At 42.7% G+C, this 27,115-nt stretch overlaps 3 protein-coding genes across 7 annotated transcripts in view; 2 read left to right on the top strand and 1 right to left on the bottom strand.

Annotated features, from left to right (window-relative positions):
- The window catches only part of LOC133556846 (E3 ubiquitin-protein ligase RNF181), an 11,528-nt gene extending 7,458 nt beyond the window's left edge, over positions 1-4,070 (top strand). Inside the window, exon 5 of the mRNA XM_061907161.1 lies at positions 157-4,070. Within this exon, the coding sequence (XP_061763145.1) occupies positions 157-216 (60 nt within the window). The 3' untranslated portion in view covers positions 217-4,070. The remainder of the gene's footprint in view (positions 1-156) is intronic.
- The window catches only part of LOC133556840 (cytoplasmic tRNA 2-thiolation protein 1), a 627,421-nt gene that overhangs the window by 64,917 nt on the left and 535,389 nt on the right, over positions 1-27,115 (top strand). The window lies entirely within an intron of this gene.
- LOC133556842 (transmembrane protein 150A-like) lies at positions 3,894-27,115 on the bottom strand. Of its 5 annotated transcripts, none has more exons than XR_009807618.1 (9): positions 27,009-27,096; positions 22,243-22,525; positions 15,295-15,342; positions 15,127-15,213; positions 14,826-14,893; positions 9,011-9,138; positions 8,760-8,937; positions 4,957-7,062; positions 3,894-4,919 (listed from the first exon to the last, which is right to left on the bottom strand). XR_009807618.1 is itself a non-coding variant. In XM_061907158.1 (8 exons), the coding sequence occupies exons 2-8, from the start codon at positions 22,305-22,307 to the stop codon at positions 6,755-6,757; spliced, it is 882 nt and encodes a 293-aa protein (XP_061763142.1). In that variant the 5' UTR covers positions 22,308-22,356; positions 27,009-27,115; the 3' UTR covers positions 3,894-6,754. The 5 variants fall into 5 exon arrangements, 3 of the variants coding, with proteins under 3 accessions (XP_061763142.1, XP_061763140.1, XP_061763141.1); XR_009807619.1 differs by having other exon boundaries at positions 4,994-7,062; XM_061907158.1 differs by having other exon boundaries at positions 3,894-7,062; positions 22,243-22,356; positions 27,009-27,115.

Raw genomic sequence — 27,115 nt, 5'->3', positions numbered from 1 at the left:
CACAAGTGGTACACGTGCCACAGTTTGACAAACAATGTGCTAGAGCATTCTGTAACTTGGCTGTGAAGATGGCTGAGTGTGTGTGTGTGTGTGTGTGTGTGTGTGTGTGTGTGTGTGTGTGTGTGTGTGTGTGTGTGTGTGTGCCCCATGGAACAGGAGAGAAGAAAGCAGAGGGAGCACAGGCTGGAGGACCTCCATGGAGCAATGTACACATGACCAAGGTTTCATCACATTCAGGAGCTTCCACACACTCACTCACATCCTTGACCACCTCTCATGTGCAATAATTGATGACCACTCACATTAGAGGAGGAGAACAAATATATGATTTCATAAATGATTCTATATTAGTGCTTTTTATGTCAACTTTAAGCCACCAGGATTTTACAACATATAAATAGTAGTCGTGTTTTCTGTTCATGTTTCTTTTTTGGCTGGAGGTGACACACTGACGTGGCAAAAACTTTTTTTTTTACCATTTTGATAAAAACAAACATTTCCTGGAAGTACATGCGGACGCACAAAAAACATTATTTGGAGGGCACGATAGTGTTTAATACAGTATTTCCTTGAATTACCGTCGGGCTGCTAATTAATTTAAAACCTCTTCTCCCTCCGGCACTTACCAAAGGCATGCAGTAAATTTAGGCCTGCGCTTATAAATTTGAGTGTGATGTAAAGATACCATCATGAAAAGCACATTTAATTAAAAAAAACGTTATTATGGTCTTACCTTTACTTATAAATGAAGTCCATGCTCAGCTCCTTCTGATCAAAAGCACCGATAACTTGTTTATAGAAGTCTTCCTTATCTTTCTTCAGTTTTAAAAGTCTCTCTGTCTCGATGGAGATCTTCCTCTATATTACCTCCTGCTTCGATTGAAAGTCCAGTTTAGAAAACTGTTTTATTTGAATAAACACGCTGCTCACTCTTGCTGGTCCAGTTCATGGTCGGCAGGTGTGTAGCCATAGCTCTCTCTCGTGTGAGTTGCTCCCGACGTGCAGACCGCTGCTATCTGTTAGCTCGGCTCCTCACGTGTAGTGCGGGGTTGACGACAGAATTATCCTCGGACAACTCCCCCTCCCGTTCTGCTCCGTGGGTGATGTCTTTATCCCACCGCTGCCACCATGAAGTGTTATTGTATAAATAATACACTGGGTATTTAGGACTGGAACATGCTTTATTTCAGCCTGGTTGTTTACATGGCCAGCATAATAGTAGTGGTGTTACATCCTAAAAGGTCTGTCGTGCACCCCCCCGTCATATCTATTCCCAGCACATATCACGACACTTGTTGTCATTTCTTCTTCAGCCGAGTAGTCGCAAGAAGGATCACTAGCGCCCTCTACCACCAGGAGGCGGGAGTCATGTAATGACTCATATTTGACACACGCAGCTACGGTATATTAATAAAACGTAGCTCCTTACTGTTCGTTTTAGCATATTTAATAGCTGTTAATCTTCTTCCCTTTATGCGATTTCAAATTATTGAAATCAGCATCCTCCATTTTGAAAATGCTGACAGGGGAAGTGTCACTCATGACGTGACGAGTTTGACCCTGCAGTACTACTAAGCATGCGCTAATTATTTTGCGAAACGAGTTTGACCCGGCAGTAATTCAAGGCAGGTGCATACTATATACCTGGCGGAAATTCAAGGAAATACGTTGCACTTTTTAGTTTGTTGTCTGTCAGCACGAGTGCACTGTAGCACAACTTCAACACTAGTCTTCACTTACCAAAAATATTGTGAATGTTTTTCATATGATGTACTTGATGCATTTTAGGTGAAAATAGGTGCAGTGAAAGTGACTTGAAGGTGGTTGTATGAAGTCACGACACACAAATGAGCACGTATGACATGATGTTGACACCATGGAAATATACTCGTATAAATTCTTTATTTTTAGCAATTGTGTGTTAAGTAAATTGCAACAAAACAAACAGGAAGCAAAGTGGACAGCGTGTATATTCATATTAGCTGCGTGTCATATCTTGTACACTTCAACCACATCATTGACTTGATAACTTGTTTACTAGTTAGTGAAGATCAACTTGTTATACATGAGGATGATCAAATGAAGTGGGATGTCATATATAGTGCTGTGTTATGTTTCCATAGCAGTCTATTTATTTATAATCATGTCCACCTGCACATTTATTCACATTTGAAAAAATAAATTCACTGTTCTAGAAGTTTCTAGGCCAGGGGTCGGCAACCTAAAATGTTGAAAGAGCCATATTGGACCAAAAATACAAAAACAAATATGTCTGGAGCCGCAAAAAAATAAAAAGCCATATTGCGTGCAGATAGTGTCATGAGATATAAATTGAATTAAGAGGACTTAAAGGAAACTAAATGAGCTCAAATATAGCTACAAATGAGGCAGAATGATGCAATATAGCTAGCCTAAATAGCATGTTAGCATCGATTAGCTTGAAGTCATGTAGGGACCAAATATGTCTGATTAACACTCCACACAAGTCAATAACATCAACAAAACTCACCTTTGTGCATTCATGCACAGCATTAAAAGTTTGGTGGACAAAATGAGACAGAAAAAGAAGTGGCATAAAACACGTCCTAGAAAGTCGGAGAAAGTTATACATGTAAACAAACCACGGTGAGTTCAAGGACCGCCAAAATGAGTAGGACAAAACGGCGCTCGCCAAATACGTGAATCAGTGAAGCATGTTTAATAAAAACAGTGTGTTTTATAACAATTAGGGAGGTTTGTGTCATGTTTGTCCTGCGACAGAAACTATATTAAAACAAAAAATATATTCTTTATATTTTTTCCCCTCATATTTTTCTATTTTTCATACAGTTTTGAAAAAGCTCCAGAGAGCCACTCGGGCGTGTTGCCAACCTCCGTTTTAGGGTCATTAATTAGGCTTTCCTCTTCAAAACTCCAGGCTGTGAATATTGTTTAAATGTAGAAACTTTTTAGTCTTTTGCCACTTTGTTGTGTCATTTCTGTCCGGTGTTGTAACGTTGATAGCGGCTTGTGTGTAATGTGTCTCGTTAAAAGTAGAATTCCATTTTCCAAGCCCTTATGAGGCTTATTTTGCAGGGCTGGTGCCTTTGTGTCTCTGCACAAACTTGTACTGTACATCTTTTTACATCAGGGGTGTCCAAAGTGTGGCCCAAACCTCATGTTTTAATCATTTAATTAAAAAAAATGTTTTTTTAAGAACATAAAAAAAGTCAGCATGCAGGCTGGTTTTTCCTGTTAAAAATATATACCGTATTTCCTTGACTTGCCGCAGGGTATATAGTCTGCACCTGCCTTCAATTACTGCCGGGTCAAACTTGCTTTGCAAAATAATTAGCGCATGCTTAGTATTACCGCCGGGTCAAACTTGTGACACTTCCCCTGTCATCATTGTCAAAATGGAGGAGGCTGTTTTCAATACCGGTAATTTGAAATCGCATAAAGGGAAGAGGATTAAGAGCTATTCAGTAGGATTTAAGGTCCAAGCTTACATCACACTCAAATGTTTACTGCGTGCCTTTGGTAAGTGCCGCAGTAATAGAGGTTTTAAAATAATTAGCGCATGCTTACTTTTACCGCATGCATTTGGTAAGCGCAGGAGTGAGAAGAGGTTTTAAATTAATTAGGGCCCGGGCGGCCATTCAAGGAAATACAGTATGTTGGACTGCTTTAGAAAGTGAAATAAATCAAATATTTTTTAGTCTGTGAAAATGTTTGGGCACCCCTGAGCTATTTGAAGAAAATCTCTAAGTGTTTTAAAAGCTGAACTAAAGTGACTTTAAAACAAAAATAACTTTTTGACTACAATTCCCATGATGAGTTTAAGTATTCATTTCCAGTTGATTTGATATTATGTTGACAGGAAAAAAAACCCAACAGGCAAAAACACAATCATACTCAATTTAAGATTTTATTTCATATTTGAATATAAATCTCTGTCAAATCAAAATACCTACAATAGATGACAAATCGAACATATTTACAGAAGATAGAGAAACAAAACAATTTTTTACTGAAGTGTACTTTCTACTGAAAAAACAACAAATAAAAAATGTAAAACAATCCAGTGTGAATTTGGCCCCGTGGTGGATTGTTTTGATGCAGAAGAAGAAATGGAAGCTGCCAAGCTGCCAGTGAAGTGTCACACTTTGCTTCCAGTGAAGTGTCACACTTTGCTGCCACAAAGTTGAAGTGGGGCTGAGAGCCAAACATGGGGTTTCCCTGGCACATCAACAAGGGTGGGGCTCAAATCCTTCAAGTCCATACAGAAGTTCAACAATCAGTTTTCTTGGCAAGAGGTGCAGAACACAAGAGAGATGAAACTGTGGAAAATTGATATGTTCATGAGCAATACTTGAAGGACCTGTTCTTGTTTTTAAAAAAACAAAACATTAGAAAAGTGAAATACTGTCAGGGTGTGATGATGTCGGACCAACCTTTGTGTTTATTAACTTGGAGAACATCTGACACTCATTGTGAGGCGGAATCATTACCTGGACAGCAGCTTTCAAATGTTTCTGGTTAAAGGGGAAATTATTATTGAATGATATGCACATGCACCTGGGGATAGGCCCCTCCCACCTCCAAAGACATGCACCTGGGGATAGGTTGATTGGCAACACTAAATGGTCCCTAGTGTGTGAATGTTGTCTGTCTATCTGTGTTGGCCCTGTGATGAGGTGGCGACTTGTCCAGGGTGTACCCTGCCTTCCGCCCGATTGTAGCTGAGATAGGCGCCAGTGCCCCCTGTGACCCCAAAAGGGAATAAGCGGTAGAAAATGGATGGATGGATGCTCAACTCAGGGCTTCACGTCTGCCTCACAATACCAAGGTCCTGAGTAGTCAGGGTTCAATTCCAGGCTGAGGATCTTTCTGTGTGGAGTTTGCATGTTCTCCCCGTCAATGCGTGGGCTTCCTCCCACCTCCAAAGACATGCCCTTGGGGATAGGCCCCTCCCACCTCCAAAGACATGCACCTGGGGATAGGCCCCTCCCACCTCCAAAGACATGCACCTGGGGATAGGTTGATTGGCAACACTAAATTGGCCTTAGTGTGTGAATGTTGTCTGTCTATCTGTGTTGGCCCTGTGATGAGGTGGCATCTTGTCCAGGGTGTACCCCGCCCTCTGCCCGATTGTAGCTGAGATAGGCACCAGCACCCCCCCACGACCCCAAAGGGAATAAGCGGTATAAAATGGATGGATGTTCAACTCCTAGTCTGCTGACTAAGCAGGTCGTGCCATGTAGACCCGAGTCCTGGACAGCACGGACATGCAGGAGTGGTTAACAACGGCAGGAAGTCAAACAATTGGAGAATCTTTGGTAGATTCAAAGCTAAAAAGGCAATAATTCTACAACTTTGGGGCCAAATGATAAAAGAGGAAACAGTCTTATGTTGAAATTCAGGTGACAAAAACAAATATTGGGATGGTCTACGATTTGAAATGACAACCAAACACGATTCTAGAAAGAGTAAAAAGAAAAAGGCAGTCCTGTCTTCAACATTCAGGATCCTGCACCTGTGACGAATATTCTGTCCTTCAAAAAGTGGCGTGCAAATATCAGATCCGCTGATCGGTGATGAAGAGTAGAAAAAGAAAACCTCCACCAAGGCCTCCAAGTGGATTTAACACAGCTGGCAGCTTTTCAACCTCGGTTTAGCATCATCTGCTAGCACATGGAAATAAAGAAGAAGACCTCCTGAGTCGAGGTAGTTGGCCAGCTAGCAAACATCAGCAGACAAGTCACACTTTGCTTGGAAAGAACTCAGAGAAAAAGTAAGAGAGCAAAGCCATTTGTAGAAAAGAGCTTATAGTTTTGAAATGATGATATTGTATTGCAGTCACTTGTCAGCTGGCATGTACTTGACACCTGGTGGTGAGGACACCTGCAAGTTGGCATGTACTTCACTCCTGGTGGTGAGGACACCTGCAAGTTGGCATGTACTTCACTCCTGGTGGTGAGGACACCTGCAAGTTGGCATGTACTTCACTCCTGGTGGTGAGGACACCTGCAAGTTGGCATGTACTTCACTCCTGGTGGTGGTGAGGACACCTGCAAGCTGGCATGTACTTCACTCCTGATGGTGAGGACACCTGCAAGCTGGCATGTACTTCACTCCTGGTGGTGAGGACACCCGCAAGTTGGCATGTACTTGACTGGTGTTGGTGAGAACACCTGCAAGCTGGCATGTACTTGACTCCTGGTGGTGAGGACACCCGCACACCCACAAGCTGGCATGTACTTGACTCCTGATGGTGAGGACACCCGCACACCCACAAGCTGGCATGTACTTGACTCCTGATGGTGAGGACACCCGCACACCCACAAGCTGGCATGTACTTGACTCCTGATGGTGAGGACACCCGCACACCCACAAGTTGGCATGTACTTGAGTCCTGGTGGTGAGGACACCACACACCTGCAAGCTGGCATGTACTTGACTCCTGATGGTGAGGACACCTGCAAGCTGGCATGTACTTGACTCCTGGTGGTGAGGACACCACACACCTGCAAGCTGGCATGTACTTGACTCCTGATGGTGAGGACACCTGCAAGCTGGCATGTACTTGAGTCCTGGTGGTGAGGACACCACACACCTGCAAGCTGGCATGTACTTGACTCCTGGTGGTGAAGACACCCACAAGCTGGCATGTACTTGACTGGTGTTGGTGTTGAAGACACCCACACCCCTCCAGAGGAAACAATGATATAAGACTTCTATAAAAAAAGCGTCCTAGAGTTAGTCCCCTGTCGTGCTACAACATGGCTATGCTCTCCGGGGTGCAGTTGAGGTGTGTGGACGTGCTGCTGCCGCCGGGCGACTTGAGGCCTTTGGTGGCGCCGCCGCCGCTCAGCGCCGAGTCCCGGGACCGGGGGCCCAAGATCACCCCCGAGCCGTGGTGGAGGCACTGCTGCAGGGCCGCCATCATGGTCTCGCCCGTCACCGTGCCGAACTCGTAGGTGAAAGTCCCGTAGAAGACCAGGATGTCCACGGTGAAGACCCACTCGCAGATGGCGGCGGCGTGCTGCAGCGTGAAGCTCTCGTGCACGAAGAAGATGCCGCCTGGGAAAGATGGCGGTCAAGGAGCAGTACGGGACAAACAAAGTATGTCTAAGAATAAACATAATAGTCATAATAATAATAATCATCATAATAGTCATAATAATAATAATAATCATCATAATGCCTGCTGGATGACAAAGTACATGACATGACAACTGCTCACTGACACTGGAAACACATTTTAGACTTTTCAACCTGTTTAGACATCACTTCTTTCTAACACTTTGTAAGACATGTCAACTTCTGTCTGTCCATTCACACACACCCACACAACAGTATTCAAAACCTAAAAAATCTTTCTATTGACAAAATATAAACATCTGTCCATTCATACACACGATACAAACGTTTGTCTATTCACATACACAACATATTAACCTTTGTCCACTCACATACACACAAAATATAAAGCTATTTACATACACACAATAAATGTATTCCTAATCACGTACACACAAAATATAAACACCTGTTAGTACATTCACTTAACATAAATATCTGTCTGTCCACTCACATACACACAAAATATAAACATCCATCGGTCATGCAGGCTGGAACAATGTGAACTTCAGTCTGTCCAATCACAGAATCAATGAGTCTTAAATGGGGAAATGAAAGGAGGTGAGTAGTGAGCTAGTAAAGGTGAGTAGTGAGCTAGTAAAGGTGAGTAGTGAGCTAGTAAAGGTGAGTAGTGAGCTAGTGAAGGTGAGTAGTGAGCTAGTGAAGGTGAGTAGTGAGCTAGTAAAGGTGAGTAGTGAGCTAGTAAAGGTGAGTAGTGAGCTAGTAAAGGAGAGTAGTGAGCTGGTAAAGGTGAGTAGTGAGCTGGTAAAGGTGAGTAGTGAACTAGTAAAGGTGAGTAGTGAGCTAGTAAAGGTGAGTAGTGAGCTAGTAAAGGAGAGTAGTGAGCTAGTAAAGGTGAGTAGTGAGCTAATAAAGGTGAGTAGTGAACTAGTAAAGGTGAGTAGTGAGCTAGTAAAGGTGAGTAGTGAGCTAGTAAAGGTGAGTAATGAGCTGGTAAAGGACAGTAGTGAGTTAGTAAAAGTGAGTAGTGAGCTAGTAAAGGTGAGTAGTGAGCTAGTAAAGGTGAGTAGTGAGCTAGTAAAGGTGAGTAGTGAGCTAGTAAAGGTGAGTAGTGAGCTAGTAAAGGTGAGTAGTGAGCTAGTAAAAGTGAGTAGTGAGCTAGTAAAGGTGAGTAGTGAGCTAGTAAAGGTGAGTAGTGAGCTAGTAAAGGTGAGTAGTGAACTAATAAAAGTGAGTAGTGAGCTAGTAAAGGTGAGTAGTGAGCTAGTAAAGGTGAGTAGTGAGCTAGTAAAGGTGAGTAGTGAACTAATAAAAGTGAGTAGTGAGCTAGTAAAGGTGAGTAGTGAGCTAGTAAAGGTGAGTAGTGAGCTAGTAAAGGTGAGTAGTGAACTAATAAAAGTGAGTAGTGAGCTAGTAAAGGTGAGTAGTGAGCTAGTAAAGGTGAGTAGTGAGCTAGTAAAGGTGAGTAGTGAGCTAGTAAAGGTGAGTAGTGAACTAATAAAAGTGAGTAGTGAGCTAGTAAAGGTGAGTAGTGAGCTAGTAAAGGTGAGTAGTGAACTAATAAAAGTGAGTAGTGAGCTAGTAAAGGTGAGTAGTGAGCTAGTAAAGGTGAGTAGTGAGCTAGTAAAGGTGAGTAGTGAGCTAGTAAAGGTGATTAGTGAACTAGTAAAGGATGCTGAGGACGAGGGAGACCATGGCTGCGAGTGCCAGAGCCACACGGAGGTGTGCCATCCAGTAGTCCAGGGCGGTCAGTGCCACCCGGTAGGTGAGCACACACTGCAAGCAGACGAACAGAAGTCCTGCTGGGAAGGCCACGCCGGCGCCCACGTAGTGCAGAGACTTGGCGTGGTCCACCTGTCAGGTGGATGAAGAGGATGAGAGGGTGGTGTGTGGGGTCCAGGTGGGACTTTACTAAAGGTGTGTTCACCTGGAAGTTGCCCACCATGACCAGACCCACTGCGTTGGTGCAACCCGACACCAGAGCGCCGGTGTTGACCCAACACCCGTGGCTGTGTTCGACCACCTGGGCGTAGCGCAGAAGGCACACCATCACCACTGAGGACAACAAACACACAAACACTTACCACCACTACAAGAAAGTAATCACGACGATTCCAATGAGTGCCCAATGAAGACTTCATTGGCTTACGGCAAGTAATGTGGGAGCCTCAATGATGTTTAAGTCCATTTACATTTTATGGAAGGTGTTTTGTGTTTATTCAGCCAGAATGGGACTATTGACTTTTATTTAAACACAAACATAAACACAACAGAACAAATACCCAGACTGTTATAGACGCAAAGTTGAAAAAAAAAAAGTTAAAGTTAAAGTAGCAATGATTGTCACACACAAACTAGATGTGGTGAAAGTGTTCTCTGCATTTGACCCATCACCCTTGATCGCCCCCTGGGAGGTGAGGGGAGCATTTCTGGTGATTTAACCCCCAATTCCAAGCCTTGATGCTGAGTGACAAGCAGGGAGGTCATGAGTCCCATTTTTATAGTCTTTGCTATGACTCGGCTGGAAAAGCCAGCATGTGTGATGGTGTGGGGGTGCATCAGTGCCCAAGGCATGGGTAACTTACTTTGGCACGTGTCGCAGCCATGATATTCTAAGTTATTATTATTTGCAAAAAAAATATATAGTGTATGAGTTTGAACATGAAATATGTTGTCTTTGTAGCATATTCAACTGAATATGGCTTGAAAAGGATTTGCAAATCATTGTATTCTGTTTATATTTACATCTAACACCATTTTCCAACTCATATGGAAACAGGGTTAGTAGAATGCAAAGAGAAGAGTTATGAATGTTGTTGATCAGACGAGTGTTTGTAATATTCGTCCCTCTTTTATGAAAAAGATTGAGTGTCAGGAGACTGTGCAGGTGTACCTAATGTTGTGACTCGTGAGTCCCAGTGCAGGAAGACGTGGTAAAGGGTGAACACTGCAGCAGTGGGGGGAGGGGGCAAACATGAGTGCTGATCCTACCTGACAGGTAGGAGGAGTAATGGATGAAGTGCAGAGGGGGGGTCATGGTGGGAAAGCACATGAATAATTGATATGGGAGCTCAGGCTATTTCAAGGCCTGCGTGGCTCCTGAGGCTGACATAGACACCACCTGATTGATTGTATGCATTTATGAAGAGTGTGTATGTACATTGTTCACACACATCAGGACCGGGAGCTTGTGTTGTTGCAAAAGTATTCATCATCTATATACAAACTGTATATGTACAGTCGTAACCAAAAATATATGCAGCCCTGCATTTCTGTCAGATAATGCACTTCTGCCAGAACATTGTTGAAACCACAAATGCTTTGGTAGTCCATCCATCCATCTTCTTCCGCTTATCCGAGGTCGGGTCGCGGGGGCAGCAGCCTAAGCAGGGAAACCCAGACTTCCCTCTCCCCAGCCACTTCGTCTAGCTCTTCCCGGGGGATCCCGAGGCGTTCCCAGGCCAGCCGGGAGACATAGTCTTCCCAACGTGTCCTGGGTCTTCCCCGTGGCCTCCTACCGGTTGGAAGTGCCCTAAACACCTCTCTAGGGAGGCGTTCGGGTGGCATCCTGACCAGATGCCCGAACCACCTCATCAGGCTCCTCTCCATGTGAAGGAGCAGCGGCTTTACTTTGAGTTCCTCCCAGATGACAGAGCTTCTCACCCTATCTCTAAGGGAGAGACCCAAACTCATTTGGGCCGCTTGTACCCGTGATCTTATCCTTTCGGTCATGACCCAAAGCTCATGACCATAGGTGAGGATGGGAACGTAGATCGACCGGTAAATTGAGAGCTTTGCCTTCCGGCTCAGCTCCTTCTTCACCACAACGGATCGGTACAACGTCCGCATTACTGAAGACGCCGCACCGATCCGCCTGTCGATCTCACCATCCACTCTTCCCTCACTGGTGAACAAGACTCCTAGGTACTTGAACTCCTCCACTTGGGGCAGGGTCTCCTCCCCAACCTGGAGATGGCACTCCACCCTTTTCCGGGCGAGAACCATGGACTCGGACTTGGAGGTGCTGATTCTCATTCCGGCCGCTTCACACTCGGCTGCGAGCCGATCCAGTGAGAGCTGAAGATCCTGGCCAGATGAAGCCATCAGGACCACATCGTCTGCAAAACCAGAGACCTAATCCCGTGGCCACCAAACCAGAACCCCTCAATGCCTTGACTGCGCCTAGAAATTCTGTCCATAAAAGTTATGAACAGAATGGGTGACAAAGGACAGCCTTGGCGGAGTCCAACCCTCACTGGAAACGTGTCCGACTTACTGCCGGCAATGCGGACCAAGCTCTGACACTGATCATAAAGGAAGTGGACCGCCACAATAAGACAGTCCGGTACCCCATACTCTCTGAGCACTCCCCACAGGACTTCCCGAGGGACACGGTGGAATGCCTTCTCCAAGTCCACAAAGCACATGTAGACTGGTTGGGCAAACTCCCATGCACCCTCAAGAACCCTGCCTTTGTAGTCACATGTTTATGTCTTGTTTGCATTGGAACAACACAGGACTCCGGACTGGACAAAATGATTGGCGCCCTCAACTTAATATTTGGTAGCACACCCTTTGGAAAAAAGAAGTAACTATCAATGAGTTTCTTACACCTTGCTACTGGAAGTTTGGACCACTCTTCTTTTGCAAACTGCTTCAAGTCTCTCACATTTGAAGTTCTCCAAACTGCAGTTTGTACAACTTTTCACACTCCCCTCATACTCCTTGATGGCCACTTCACAACTCTCCAACGCTTTGTCTGCTTTTAAAAGTATGCTTTGTCCTGCTGGAAGACCCAGGACTTCTGACACAGAACCAGCTTTCTGACACTGGGCCCTACATTATTTGCTAGTCCTCAGATTTCATGATGCCAGGCACACAGTCAAGGCATCCAGTACCAGAAGCAGCAAAACTTCAGTGAAGCTCCACCATGTTTGACTGTAGGGACGGTGTTCTTTTCTTTCAAGGCCTCATTTTGTTTTCTGTAAACAGTGTGATGATGTGCTTTACCAAAAAGCTCCACTTGAGTCTCATCTGTCCACAGGACCTTCTCCCAGAAGGATGTTGGCTTCCTCAGGTAAGTTTTTGCAAACTACAGTCTTGCTTTTTTTTAAGTTTATGTGTCAGCTACCGTCTTTTCATTGCGATTGCTTGAATTTGTTTGGAAGCGGATCCAGGTTTTTTATCCACAATTGTAACAATCCTTTGTTGCAGTCTTTCATCAATTTTTCCAGGGATGTTAGCTCCAGTGCCATGGGCTTGAAACTTCTTGTTGACATTGCACACGGTAGACACAGGAAGATTTAGATCTCTGCAGATGGACTTGGAGCCTGGAGGTCGTCCGTGCTTTTCCACAGTCTTGCTTCTCTAATCTTCTGAGAGTTCCTTGCTCTTCTTTCTTTTCTCAGTGTGGTACACACAACACAAAGGTTGAGTCAACTGGTCTCCATTTTAACTGGCTGCAAGTGTGATTTCTACATGACCAGCACCTGTTACCTGCTGCAGGTGAAAATCATTACAAATGAAAGGAGCATCACATGAATTGATTTACGTGGACTCAGACTTAAACAAGTTGAAAAACTTATTGGGGTGTTACCATTTAGTGGTCAATTGTACGGAATATGTACTGTACTGTGCAATCTACTAATAAAAGTTATCAATCAATCAATGCTTGGAATACAACTATTTCTTACAATTTTGAAAAGGTGCCAATCATTTTGTCCAGTCCACTTCGGGAGTTATGTGTGCAAACAAGACATAAACATGTGAACACCAAAGCAATTGTCATTTCAACAATGTTCTGGGAGAAGTGGTCCATTATCCGATACCAGTTTCATGCATTAACACAAATATGTGGATTGTTGTGATCATGCGTCGTGTCAAAGATGTTTGCTAATGTAAAATGCTATCTTTTAACGTGAATAAAGGCTTCTGATATTCTGTATAAGTTAATGGTCTTCATATCATTCATATAAATGTTTTAACCTAATAAAATGTAATATTCAGCCTGCTAAACATTCTGCAATTCAGGAGTCAACCAGAACTTGCCATGGCTTTGAACCAGATATGTATCATTTTCTTTTGTTCATTTCTGCTCGCCATTTTCCAGCTTGTTGCTCATCAATAACAAGTGAACTCAGCCAAGTTTCCCCTCCGGCTACGGAAGTGCCCGAGGGTCAAAAAGGTTATTAACTTTAACTTTGACAGCCCAAATATATATGTACATAAAGTCTAAAAGTATTGCTATATAATGTATGCTGTGCGGGTGGTAAGACATTGCACACCACATCAGAGGAACAGAACTTTTTAACAAACCAGGAGTTTGTTTGATGATACGGAACTTGAGTAGAAGCCAGTGAAGGTGCAAGAGGGTTATTGACACTCCATTGCAACAATGCAATCATGTTGTCCTTTTTTTATGCATTCTAACTAAGAAATAAATGTGATCTCACATCAGCTTACAAGGGAGCTTTATTCTGTTTATAAAGCACTTAAATCCATTCAAACACCTCCATTAAGGTTTAGTATACACACTACATATGTATGTAATGTAACAGGAATATTTATACTAACATGAAATATTTATGTATTTTGCTTACTTTAAATAAATGCTATGTTCACTTTTTCATTGAAAAACATCACTGAGACTTCATGAGAGCCAACAAACATAATAAACATCTCTTACTGTACAATGTCTGCTGTCATCGGGATGCAGAGTGATAGTATCTTGTTATATTCTTGTCTAGATGAAGAATGACTCAATCCTCTTAAAAAAAAGGGAGTGGAACTTAGCCTCTTTTCGTGTCTTTCTCGCCATTACTTGTCGGAATATGTCCAACTAGCAAGGTGAGAGACAATATCTATGATCTAAAAATAATTTTTACGAGCTCCAATGATTGATTACGTCGCGGCTAACAAGTTTGTCTGCATTAGCGCCTACAATAACGATATTGCTAATACTTTGTTAGTATTCAGGTCACGAAATGCAAATGGAGTATTGTTGGTAGTTTTTGGATGGTTATTTAGAGGTCTTTATGGGCGGAATAGAGCAGACTTTTTTTTAGGGTCCTTGGCCCATTGCAAAAGAACTCCACAGGAGTCCTTTTGCAATGGGCCAAGGACCCTATTGAAACTGTAAGGTTTTATTATTATTCCGCTCCTTCGCACCCTAATTTGACCCCCTTAACATACTTCAAAACTCACCAAAATTGACACACACGTCGGTGTGGCAAAACCTCCCAACTTATTAAGTAACCAAACCCCAAAAATGAAAATTGCGCTCTAGCGCCCCCTAGAAAGAAGAAAAAAAAACAGACTGCTCGTAAGTTCCGTTAGGAATGTCATAGAGACATGAAACAAAAACCTCTATGTAGGGCTGACTTAGACCTAGATTTCATAATTGTATCTTCTAGGGCAAAAATCAACTGAATATATTCGGTTACCGATTAATCGGTGCATCCCTAGTGTATGGTGACATGGCCTAAAAGTATTGCGATATTAAAAAGACCATATCGCCCAGCTCTAGTTAGAGGGCTTTAATTATGTTAAAATATATATACAGAAGGTTGTAAAAAGTTGTATTTATTCTAGTCCTCATATACCACAGCCAGGTCCAGTCCCAGTTGACTGTGATAAAGCAGGGACGACTGTATTTACAAGACATGAGAGCACATCTTCAGTGCTGCACATTCATTTGTTGACACCATCAACATTTCCTGGATGTATGTGGAGCTCGTACTCACCCATGAAGGCTCCAACATTGCCGATGAGGCTGAACAGGCAGCTTTCAGGAGGGAAAGAACCACATTTACTGTAACAAATACAGACAAAAAATGGAATTATTAACACAGTGGCATCACATAAGCATTTTGATGAAACAATCGCATCACTTTATGATAGCACGTCCTTGATAAAGGCTGAGGTCTTGTGATGTTGGACGACACAAAAGCAGGAGTGATGTGACAACCACAGCATGATAATCCACACGGGGACTAATGTAGCTGTGCAGGCTTTGATGAGAGGAAAGGGGGTTGAACAGGACACCTGATTAGGGGGATGTCCTGGATGGTGCAACAGGTCTTGGGAAAGCCTGGGCGGAGCAGCTCTTCTGTGCAGGTCACGTTGTAGGACCTGCAGCCATCACACAGCAGCCATCACGCTGAATCACTTCGTGTCTCGTGTTAGACAACAAAGATCAAATGAAATGCTCACCAGTTTTCCACGGGACAAACATGGTGATTCATCACAGCCATGGCATATCTGGGGAGTAAACAACACCATTTCAAGTGTCATGACACAGTACTGATATAGTAGTAGGAGTTATCACACTACTGATATAGTAGTAGGAGTTATCACAGTACTGTTATAGTAGTAGGAGTTATCACAGTACCGATATAGTAGTAGGAGTTATCACAGTGCTGATATAGTAGTAGGAGTTATCACAGTGCTGATATAGTAGTAGGAGTTATCACAGTAATGATATAGTAGTAGGAGTTATCACAGTACCGATATAGTAGTAGGAGTTATCACAGTGCTGATATAGTAGTAGGAGTTATCACAGTACTGATATAGTAGTAGGAGTTATCACAGTAATGATATAGTAGTAGGAGTTATCACAGTGCTGATATAGTAGTAGGAGTTATCACAGTACTGATATAGTAGTAGGAGTTATCACAGTACCGATATAGTAGTAGGAGTTATCACAGTGCTGATATAGTAGTAGGAGTTATCACAGTGCTGATATAGTAGTAGGAGTTATCACAGTAATGATATAGTAGTAGGAGTTATCACAGTACCGATATAGTAGTAGGAGTTATCACAGTGCTGATATAGTAGTAGGAGTTATCACAGTACTGATATAGTAGTAGGAGTTATCACAGTAATGATATAGTAGTAGGAGTTATCACAGTGCTGATATAGTAGTAGGAGTTATCACACTACTGATATAGTAGTAGGAGTTATCACAGTACTGATATAGTAGTAGGAGTTATCACAGTGCTGATATAGTAGTAGGAGTTATCACAGTACTGATATAGTAGTAGGAGTTATCACAGTAATGATATAGTAGTAGGAGTTATCACAGTACTGATATAGTAGTAGGAGTTATCACAGTACTGATATAGTAGTAGGAGTTATCACAGTGCTGATATAGTAGTAGGAGTTATCACAGTACTGATATAGTAGTAGGAGTTATCACAGTACTGATATAGTAGTAGGAGTTATCACAGTAATGATATAGTAGTAGGAGTTATCACAGTACTGATATAGTAGTAGGAGTTATCACAGTACTGATATAGTAGTAGGAGTTATCACACTACTGATATAGTAGTAGGAGTTATCACAGTACTGATATAGTAGTAGGAGTTATCACAGTGCTGATATAGTAGTAGGAGTTATCACAGTAATGATATAGTAGTAGGAGTTATCACAGTAATGATATAGTAGTAGGAGTTATCACAGTAATGATATAGTAGTAGGAGTTATCACAGTAATGATACATAAACACACATTCAGTGGTGGTCAAAAGTGTGCGTACACTTGTAAAGAACATCATGTCATGGCTCTCTCGACTTTCCAATCACTTCAACAATTCTTATTTTTTTGTCAACTGGAGCACATACTTGTTGCTCACAAAAAACATTCATGAAGTTTGCTTCTTTTATGAATTTATTGTGGCTCTACTGAAAATGTCAGCAATCAAAAGTATACATACAGCAATGTTCATATTTGCTTACAAAGCATTTAAGTCTCACCTTAAAACTCATCTGTATACTCTAGCCTTTAAATAGACCTCCTTTTTAGACCAGTTGATCTGCTGCTTCTTTTCTTTTTTCTCCTATACCCCCCCTCCCTTGTGGAGGGGGTCCGGTCCGATGACCATGCATGAAGTACTGGCTGTCCAGAGTCGAGACCCAGGATGGACCGCTCATTGGGACCCAGGATGGACCGCTCGCCTGTGTATCGGTTGGGGACATCTCTACGCTGCTGATCCGCCTCCGCTTGGGATGGTTTCCTGTGGACGGGACTCTCGCTGCTGTCTTGGATCCGCTTTGAACTGAACTCTCGCGGCTGTGTTGGAGCCACTATGGATTGAACTTTCACAGTATCATGTTAGACCCGCTCGACATCCATTGCTTTCGGTCCCCTAGAGGGGGGGGGGGTGGCCCACATCTGAGGTCCTCTCCAAGGTTTCTCATAGTCAGCATTGTCACTGGCGTCCCACTGGATGTGAATTCTCCCCGCCCACTGGGTGTGAGTTTTCCTTGCCCTTTTGTGGGTTCTTCCGAGGATGTCGTAGTCGTAATGATTTGTGCAGTCCTTTGAGACATTTGTGATTTGGGGCTATATAAATAAACATTGATTGATTGATTGACATGTCCCTTGGCAAGTTTCACTGCAATAAGGCGCTTTTGGTAGCCATCCACAAGCCTCTGCTTCATTTTTTTGACCACTCCTCTTGACAAAATTGATGCAGTTCAGCTAAATGTGTTGGTTTTCTGACATCGACTTGTTTCTTCAGCATTGTCCACATGTTTAAGTCAGGACTTTGGGAAGGCCATTCTAAAACCTTCATTCTAGCCTGATTTAGCCATTCCTTTACCACTTTTGAGGTGTGTTTGGGGTCATTGTCCTGTTGGAACACCAAACAGCGCCGAGACCCAACCTCCAGGGTGATGATTTTAGCTTGTCCTGAACAATTTTGAGGTCTTTTTCAGTACACCCATAATAAATTCATAAAAGAAGCAAAATTCATGAATGTTTTTGTGACCAACAAGTATGTGCTCCAATATAAAATAAATAAATAAATGATAAATGGGTTGTACTTGTATAGTGCTTTTCTACCTTCAAGGTACTCAAAGCGCTTTGACACTACTTCCACATTCACACACACATTCACACACTGATGGAGGGAGCTGCCATGCAAGGCGCCAACCAGCACCCATCAGGAGCAAGGGTGAAGTGTCTTGCTCAGGACACAACGGACGTGATGAGGTTGGTACTAGGTGGGGATTGAACCCGGGACCCTCGGGTTTTACACGGCCACTCTCCCACTGCGCCACGCCGTCCCTAATAAGAGTTGTAGAAATGATTGGAAACTCCAGACAGCCATGACATTATGGTCTTTACAAGTGTATGTAAACTATTGACCATGACTGTACATAAAATATACAGTAGTGATACTTTATACTCGAGTTTAGTTTCCTTTCTGGTGCAGTATTTGCTTTTATCACAACATGGTCTTGCTATTGATTTGGTAGGATTGAAAAGCAATGGTCGACCTTCCTTTACTAACTCAAATCTGATGTCGTTTGCCATTCAGAGTTGCAATTTCCAGAGCAATTGAGTTTGGCAAGACATTATTTGCATCGATTCATTTTGTAACATTTGAAATAATACATTTAAAAATAAAAATGTTTTCTATTACACGGAAAGCTTAAAATAATGTCGACACCATTGATCTGTGTATGGCGGCAGCAACAGCAACACACTGACGTCCGTCTGAGCAGCAGTTGCCTGACACAAGAATGTTCTGTGAAACAACAAACTCCAGCAGTGATAAGCTACATTTAAAATCTAAGGATGCCAAGTGTGTCAGAAAACATCCCAGGACTGATGTCACACCCTTTTCAGTCTTTTGCCATGGCCATGCTCCCTCCACCCCAGCAGACGATGGCGTGGAACACCCCAGAGGCCACCACAGTGCATATCTTTCTTTTACATTTTATTCATAGCTGTATGTAGAAGTGTCTGGTTGCATCAGCGCTGGTCTTTTAATGTCTTTAATGTCCTTTGTCTTCTTTGATGTTTCCCTCTTACACACATGTAAGAGGGATGTGTGCTATTGCTATGAGTTGTTTTTTTCCCTTGGCCTCAGTCTGGAACCCCTCTCCAGGGGCCCAGGCTTAGACAGATTTTTTAATTGTTTTATTTCCCCCCACTTGTTTACCTGTATCTCACCTTTTTTGTAAGGAGCCGTCAGCAATCCTGTTCTGTCTCCCTGTAATGTTTGTCTGACCTTGAATGGGATTGTGCTGAAAATTTTTATTTCCCCTCGGGATTAATAAAGTATGTCTGATTCTGTTTTTGATTAGACAGTCGACAAGTGCAAGTTTGCACACCGCTTACAGAAAAAATGGCTGAAATTATGCAAATTAGTAGGGGTGTAATATAGGGATGCACTGATTAATCGGTAACCGAATATATTCGGCCAAATATGGCAAAAAAAGCCACATTCGGCCTTCGGTGGAATGAGTTAAAAACAAGGCCGAATAGTGGCGTGTGACGCAATTTTTTGACGTGGTGACGCAATCAACCAACGTGCAGTGACGTTGGGATATGTTGTGTACCTGTATAAGTGTATGAGGTTACAAGCACACACTTATTGAGATTTAGTGGGGCCTCTGTTTACATTATTAGCCTGTTGTGTAGGCTACCTGTATAAGTGTATGAGGTTACAAGCACACACTTAATTGAGATTTACTTGAGCCTTCTGTTTACATTATTAGCCTGTTGTGTAGGCTACCTGTATAAGTGTATGAGGTTACAAGCACACACTTAATTGAGATTTAGTGGGGCCTCTGTTTACATTATTAGCCTGTTGTGTAGGCTACCTGTATAAGTGTATGAGGTTACAAGCACACACTTAATTGAGATTTACTTGAGCCTTCTGTTTACATTATTAGCATATCTACTGTGGCTAAGCAGACTTTTGCCAAAAGGACAATAATTCATTTGTTGTGGGTTTATCCACTTTAATGCACTTTATTTTTTTTTTTGGAATGCATGTTTTGTTTGAAGGCCTAATATAAATGAAAAAACTGTGCTTTTTTTGAAAAGCAAAGACTACTGGAATATTAAAAAAATGTCAATATTCAATAAAAATTACTTTATTTGAAAAACATGTCTAAATATTTATTCGAGGCTATTTATGCAATGTTAAAAAAATTGTGAAAAACTGCATTCATTATTCGGTATTCGGCCTTCGGCCAAGCGTTTAAATTTTATTCGGCTTCGGCTTCGGCCACAAATTTTCATTTCGGAACATCCCTAGTGTAATATATTGGAGTCAGCGCCGTATTCAATCAATCAATCAATGTTTACTTATATAGCCCTAAATCACTAGTGTCTCAAAGGGCTGCACAAACCACAACACAAACCACTACGACATCCTCGTATTGCACTTTTAAAACGTGACGTCTGACGGTAAGAAACTAAAACTTAGTGAGTGTAGGTTTTTTTGGCGCTTTTGCATTTGCCGGTCTAAAAATAAACTCCATCTCCCATTATTGTCTGTGCAACACGAGATCAGAGGGCGGGGGCATAGAGCGCAGTAAGGGGGAGGAAATGAGGAAGAGAGAAGTGTGATCGGAGTAGATAAGAGGAATTGTTTATGGACTAAACATGTCAACAAAGTCCACCCATACTATTTTGAGTTAAGTTGCTAACAAACAGATAAAGAAACCCTGGCGAAAACATAACCACTTTGGCAGAGTTCTGCATACTAAAGCTAAAGCTTGGTGTCCAGTGTCCAAGGCGACACAGAGCGGGTCAGGGTGCACCGCCGCTGAGGGAAAGCGTCCGGTAGTGTCGAGGACTCTGCACACCGCAGGAAAATGAGAAGCTACTTAATTAACCATCACCCAGAAAATATATTGGAAGCCAGCAAAGCTAAACATACATTTTTGAAGTAGTTACATTATTTCAAGTAAAATAGTCAGATATTTGCTTGAAACAAGGGATGTTTCCGCACAATTTTTTGCTTTTAAAAATACATATTTTTAGTAATACATGTGATTACAACTTTTTAGCAGTATGAATGTGTTCAATTACTGTAAGTGGTTTTTTTCCCTAAACATTCCTGCCACTTCATTTTACACACGATGGCATTTTTTCTTTTGGACTATTCCTTAACAATATTGCACCATGGCCTTTGCTTTTTATTTTTTATTCTAATTGTAATATTTCTCTATTGTGTTTCCATTTAAACCCCCATTATTTACTTTTATTTAAATTGATCTCAACTCTGTACACTGCTGCTGGAATTTTAATTTTCCTGCAGGAACCAATAAAGTACTATCTATCTATCTATCTATTTATCTAAAGGTGAGCTACACTTTTTGGGGAATTCTGCCTATCGTTCACAATCCTTTTGTGAGACAAGAACGCGTCTTTTTTTTTTTTATTATTTTAAAGATGATAAAAAACGCTTGCAAGATGCCAAAAAAGGTCAATCTCAGACTGGGCTCGTGGGGAGGGGATCCAGACTAAGGCCGAGAAAAAAGATTTGATAACCATAATGTGGAACTAGGAGCCAAGTTATGCCAAAAATAATGGAGTGCTTACCCAAATCAATCAGTTGGCCCAAATGGACAACTCTCCATCAAGTAAGTCACTATAATACTGATCATGTATACACCAGTACTTTTCAGTGGTGGTATAGTACAGAATATGATCTATTAGTATCACAGTACTATACTCATAACGGTATACCGTACAACCCTAGTTAATAAACAGTGTACAGAACGTAAATGAAGTATCGTCTGTGTTTTTTAGATGCTTTTATAAAGTGATGCAGAGGCAGAATAGATTGATATAGCTGCATTGCTAGCCAACTAGAACGAGCCGATTATTACAATTTAGAATGCAAAAAAACTTTGGTCTTCTTGTCTCTCATAAGGATTGTGAACGATAGGCAACATGTTTTTAAAAGGTGCAGTTCACCTTTCATACCGTCCGTGACAATACTGAACTGTAAGATTTTGATATCGTTACATCCCTACTAAATAGTTTGGATATGGACAAAGTTGCAAGGCCAGGCATAATTGGTTGAATTAGTGAAATTTGCTGCGATTGCAACATCACAAATTCCTGGAGGGTCTGCATTATGACCCCTGCTGTGTGCACTGGAGCGCATTCATATTGGAACAAAAACTTTTTCCAGAAAGTTGGTCCCAAGAGTTATCCAAAATCGTGATTCAGTGGGAGAAAATAAGTCGACCTCTGATTAGCTCATTTGTTAATCAACAAATTGATTAAGAAGTGTACATGGAGACTATGTAGGATTTCCCACATAGCAGTTAGGAAATGATTGTATTATTTCTAACCTGTAAATAAAAACCTTGACCCCTAATGCTAGAAGTGATGTTTAGTGCTACTCACACTATCCATATTCCTGTGATGGAGAAGACAGACAGGCTGACAGGCAGGACGATCCAGGCAGTCATTGGGCTGGCAGTGGGTTGGCTTTGTCCCAAGCATGGGGTGAGAGGGCGGCTTTGGGTCAGAGTAACGACACGACACAAGGGTTCAAACGGGAGCGGGTGGGGTTGCGGGGTCACCAACACACAGGGGAAGACACAGGGAGGGGGGAGGGGGGTACGAGAGGACGGAAGGGGGGATGACACGGCTCTTTTGTTCCAGAAACCCTGCAACCAGCCACAACCTGCTTGAAAAAACAATAACAAATATGTAGGCTTTTTTAAAAAATGATTCAAAGGACTTCATTGCCATCCCAGCACACGTGACACACCAGATGGGATAAATACTGATACTGATAACCATCACATAACAGTAGAGGGCAAGTACTGTCGGTGCGGACAAACCGGAATCTTCCCCACTTTGAGAATCCTTTTCTCATGTTCCACCTTTACTTAAACCTAAACAGTATATATACCATGTCATCACTGCCAAATTTAACAAAATACAATATTTCAAGTTTTACCAATTGTATTTTATTACACACCATCAAACTGGTTTTTAAATGCTTAAATAACTCTGCTCCGCAATTGCTCTGCAAGGCAATAACAGGACTGCAAAGTGGTAGCAGATCTACCACCCGAGCAACGTCAAAAGGCAACTGTTGTGTTGCATTCCGTAGGACATCTTTTGCCCAGACTGCCTTTGCAATAAAAGCAGCACAACAAGGAACTCTCTACCTGACACTTTGAAATGTACACCTGCACTTGTCACTTTCACAAAGATAACAAAATTGTGGCTCGTTAAGCAACAATCTAGTTCCCATGTTTAATTTTTACTAATTGGTTCTTATCTAAGGGCTTCACGGTGGCAGAAGGGTTAGTGCGTCTGCCTCACAATAAGAAGTTCCTGCAGTCCTGGGTTCAAATCCAGGCTCGGGATCTTTCTGTGTGGAGTTTGCATGTTCTCCCCGTGAATGCGTGGGTTCCCTCCGGATACTCCGGCTTCCTCCCACTTCCAAAGACATGCACCTGGGGATAGGTTGATTGGCAACACTAAATTGGCCCTAGTGTGTGAATGTGAGTGTGAATGTTGTCTGTCTATCTGTGTTGGCCCTGTGATGAGGTGGCGACTTGTCCAGGGTGTATCCCGCCTTCCGCCCGATTGTAGCTGAGATAGGCGCCAGCGCCCCCCGCGACCCCAAAAGGGAATAAGCGGTAGAAAATGGATGATGGATGGTTCTTATCTAGTTTGCACTTTGTCTGTGTTGTTATTATTATTATTGGCTTTTGTCCAGTTTGCACTTTGTATTATTACTATTTGCTTCATTCTTTTTATTTTCCCATTTTAATGATGTTAGATCTGTGTTGTTGTTGTTGTTGTTGTTGGGGACAAGTGTTGTAAATGAGCTTTGGCTACAAACACTATGATGCATACATTGGATAACTGTTTCGGATATCTATGTTTCTGTCCCTATTTCAAATATATATACATATATATATATATATACATATATATATATATATACATATATATACATATATATATACATGTATACATATATACATATATATACATATATACATATATATACATACATATACATATATATATACACATATACATACATATATATATATATACACACACATACATACATACATATATATATATATATATATGTATGTATATGTGTATATATATATATGTATATGTATGTATATATATGTATATATATATACATACATATACATACATATATATATATATACACACACATACATACATACATACATATATATATATATATATATATATATATATATATATATATATATATATATATATATATATATATATATAATAGAGTAGAATAGAATAGAAAGTACTTTATTGATCCCTGGGGGAAATTCAGCACCATAGTTCGCTCACAATAAACAATAATAATCCCTTATCTGCTTATTGTGTTACTCGTGTTGTCGTGAGATTATACTATCGTACCTGAAAGTCGGAGGGGTGTGGCCACGGGTGTGGTGACTGCCAGTGTCTCTGAGGGAAGCCACGCAGCTGCCTCTTTGACAGGTGCACGAGGAACGACGCAAGCTCCGCTCATGTCTACAGTAAGAGCTGACTTATTACCACAATTTTCTCACCAAAACCTGCCGGTTGACATGTGGTCGGGAACCATGTTCGCTTGATCGCTCTGTTCAAGCTTCACCTTCGGGAATGTAAACAAGGAAATACCGCCTTTGTTTGTGTTGCTTAAGGGAGCCGCAATACACCGCTTCCCACCTACATCTTTCTTCTTTGATGTCTCCATTATTAATTGAACAAATTGCAAAATATTCAGCAACACAGATGTCCAGAATACTGTGTAATTATGCAATTAAAGCAGACTACGTATAGCTTGGATCGGGCTGGAAAAAAATGTCCGCTAGAACCCGAGACGTCACGCGCACGCGTCACCATACCGACGTTTTCAACATGACACTTCGCACGAAATTTAAAATTGCAATTTAGTAAACTAAAAAGGCCATATTGGCATGTGTTGCAATGTTAATATTTCATCATTGATATATAAACTATCAGACTGCGTGGTCGCTAGTAGTGGCTTTCAGTAGGCCTTTAAGTGTTTTCTGAGGTAAAAAGTTTTGTTGTAGATCATTGCTTTGGTGTTAAATCAATCCCAGGTGATAACACAGCTAGTAAAACAGTAAGTAGTGGGATCTCGGCTACAACGTGGACGACCACGAGTGACGTGTTATTTTGGAGTGAGGTGTTTGTGGCTGTCAAGCAATATAATCATCTCTGTAGAAAGATTAGATTAGATTTAGATTTATTGGTCCCCGTGGGGAAATTCATTTTCACTGCCGTACATTTAAACATATAGACATTGCACATCCCAAAACAAAAATGACAAAAAGACATCATACATGACCAACACATTTACAGGCTTTATCAGACGGGTCGGCCGACCTGCTGTTTAGTGGGGGGTACCTGAACGCAACACCATCTCCGCAGAAAGAGGGGGGTACCTGAACGCAACACCATATCCGTAGAAAGAGGGGGTACCTGAACGCAACACCATCTCCGCAAAAAGAGGGGGGTACCTGAACGCAACTCCACCTCCGTAGAAAGAGGGGGGTACCTGAACACAACACCATCTCCGCAGAAAGAGGGGGGTACCGGAACGCAACACCATCTCCGCAGAAAGAGGGGGGTACCTGAACGCAACACCATCTCCACAGAAAGAGGGAGGTACCTGAACGCAACACCATCTCTGCAGAAAGAGGGGGGTACCTGAACGCAACACCATCCCCGCAGAAAGAGGGGGGTACCTGAACGCAACACCATCTCCGCAGAAAGAGGGGGGTACCTGAACGCAACACCATCTCCGCAGAAAGAGGGGGATACCGGAACGCGACGCCATCTCCGCAGAAAGAGGGGGGTACCTGAACGCAACACCATCTCCGCAGAAAGAGGGCGGTACCAGAACACAACACCATCACCGCAAAAAGAGGGGGGTACCTGAACGCAACACCATCTCCGCAGAAAGAGGGGGGTACCTGAACACAACACCATTTTTGCAAAAGAGGGGGGTACCTGAACGCAACACCATCTCCGCAGAAAGAGGGGGGTACCTGAATGCAATACGAACTCTGCAGAAAGAGGGGGGGTACCTGAACGCAACACCATCTCCGCAGAAAGAGGGGGGTACCTAAATGCAACACCAACTCCAGAGAAAGAGGGGGGTACCTGAACGCAACACCATCTCCGCAGAAAGAGGGGGATACCGGAACGCGACGCCATCTCCGCAGAAAGAGGGGGGTACCTGAACGCAACACCATCTCCGCAGAAAGAGGGGGATACCGGAACGCGACGCCATCTCCGCAGAAAGAGGGGGGTACCTGAACGCAACACCATCTCCGCAGAAAGAGGGCAGTACCAGAACACAACACCATCTCCGCAAAAAGAGGGGGGTACCTGAACGCAACACCATCTCCGCAGAAAGAGGGGGGTACCTGAACACAACACCATCTTTGCAGAAAGAGGGGGGTACCTGAACGCAACACCATCTCCGCAGAAAGAGGGGGGTACCTGAACGCAACACCATCTCCGGAGAAAGAGGGGGGTACCGGAACGCAACACCATCTCCGCAGAAAGAGGGGGGTACCTGAACGCAACACCATCTCCGCAGAAAGAGGGGGTTACCTGAACGCAACACCATCTCCGCAGATAGAGGGGGGTACCTGAACACAACACCATCTCCGCAGAAAGAGGGGGTTACCTGAACGCAACACCAACTCCGCAGAAAGAGGGGGTTACCTGAACGCAACACCATCTCCGCAGATAGAGGGGGGTACCTGAACGCAACACCATCACCTTCCTGTCTGTGTTGGGGCCAACATATAACACTAAACACAGCAGCAGTCCACATCTGAGGTAAATAATACTCGTGTTGCTTGACTGACAAGACACAACTTAATGGCTGTCAAACGCTAACAAAGCCACCTAAGAAACTGATCAAATGTCCCCCAGTCTGCTCGATGCGCCGTGTAACAGAACAGCTAGCGGCGTTAGCTTCCACGTTGCTAGTTAGCTTGCACTTTACCGGCGGCTCTTTTTCTCTCACCAGCATCTTCATTTCCCTTCAAGCTTCGTGACAAGCGTGTTGTTAAGTGATGAAGCAGAGTGTGGCAATAAGCGTCTAACTGATAGTTTGTACTTACCCCCAGCAGGCAAGACCCTCGCCGCGCACCAACCTTGCCTTCCCTTCACAAAATAGCTCTTTCTTTGCTAATCAAGTTGCCATTCGCTAGCTTCCGCTTTGGGCATT

The sequence above is a fragment of the Nerophis ophidion genome, linkage group LG07 (genome assembly GCF_033978795.1).
Source record: "Nerophis ophidion isolate RoL-2023_Sa linkage group LG07, RoL_Noph_v1.0, whole genome shotgun sequence".
Classification (NCBI taxonomy): domain Eukaryota; kingdom Metazoa; phylum Chordata; class Actinopteri; order Syngnathiformes; family Syngnathidae; genus Nerophis; species Nerophis ophidion.
Note: the sequence above shows the minus strand (reverse complement) of the source record. Positions and strands in the feature narration are given on the sequence as shown.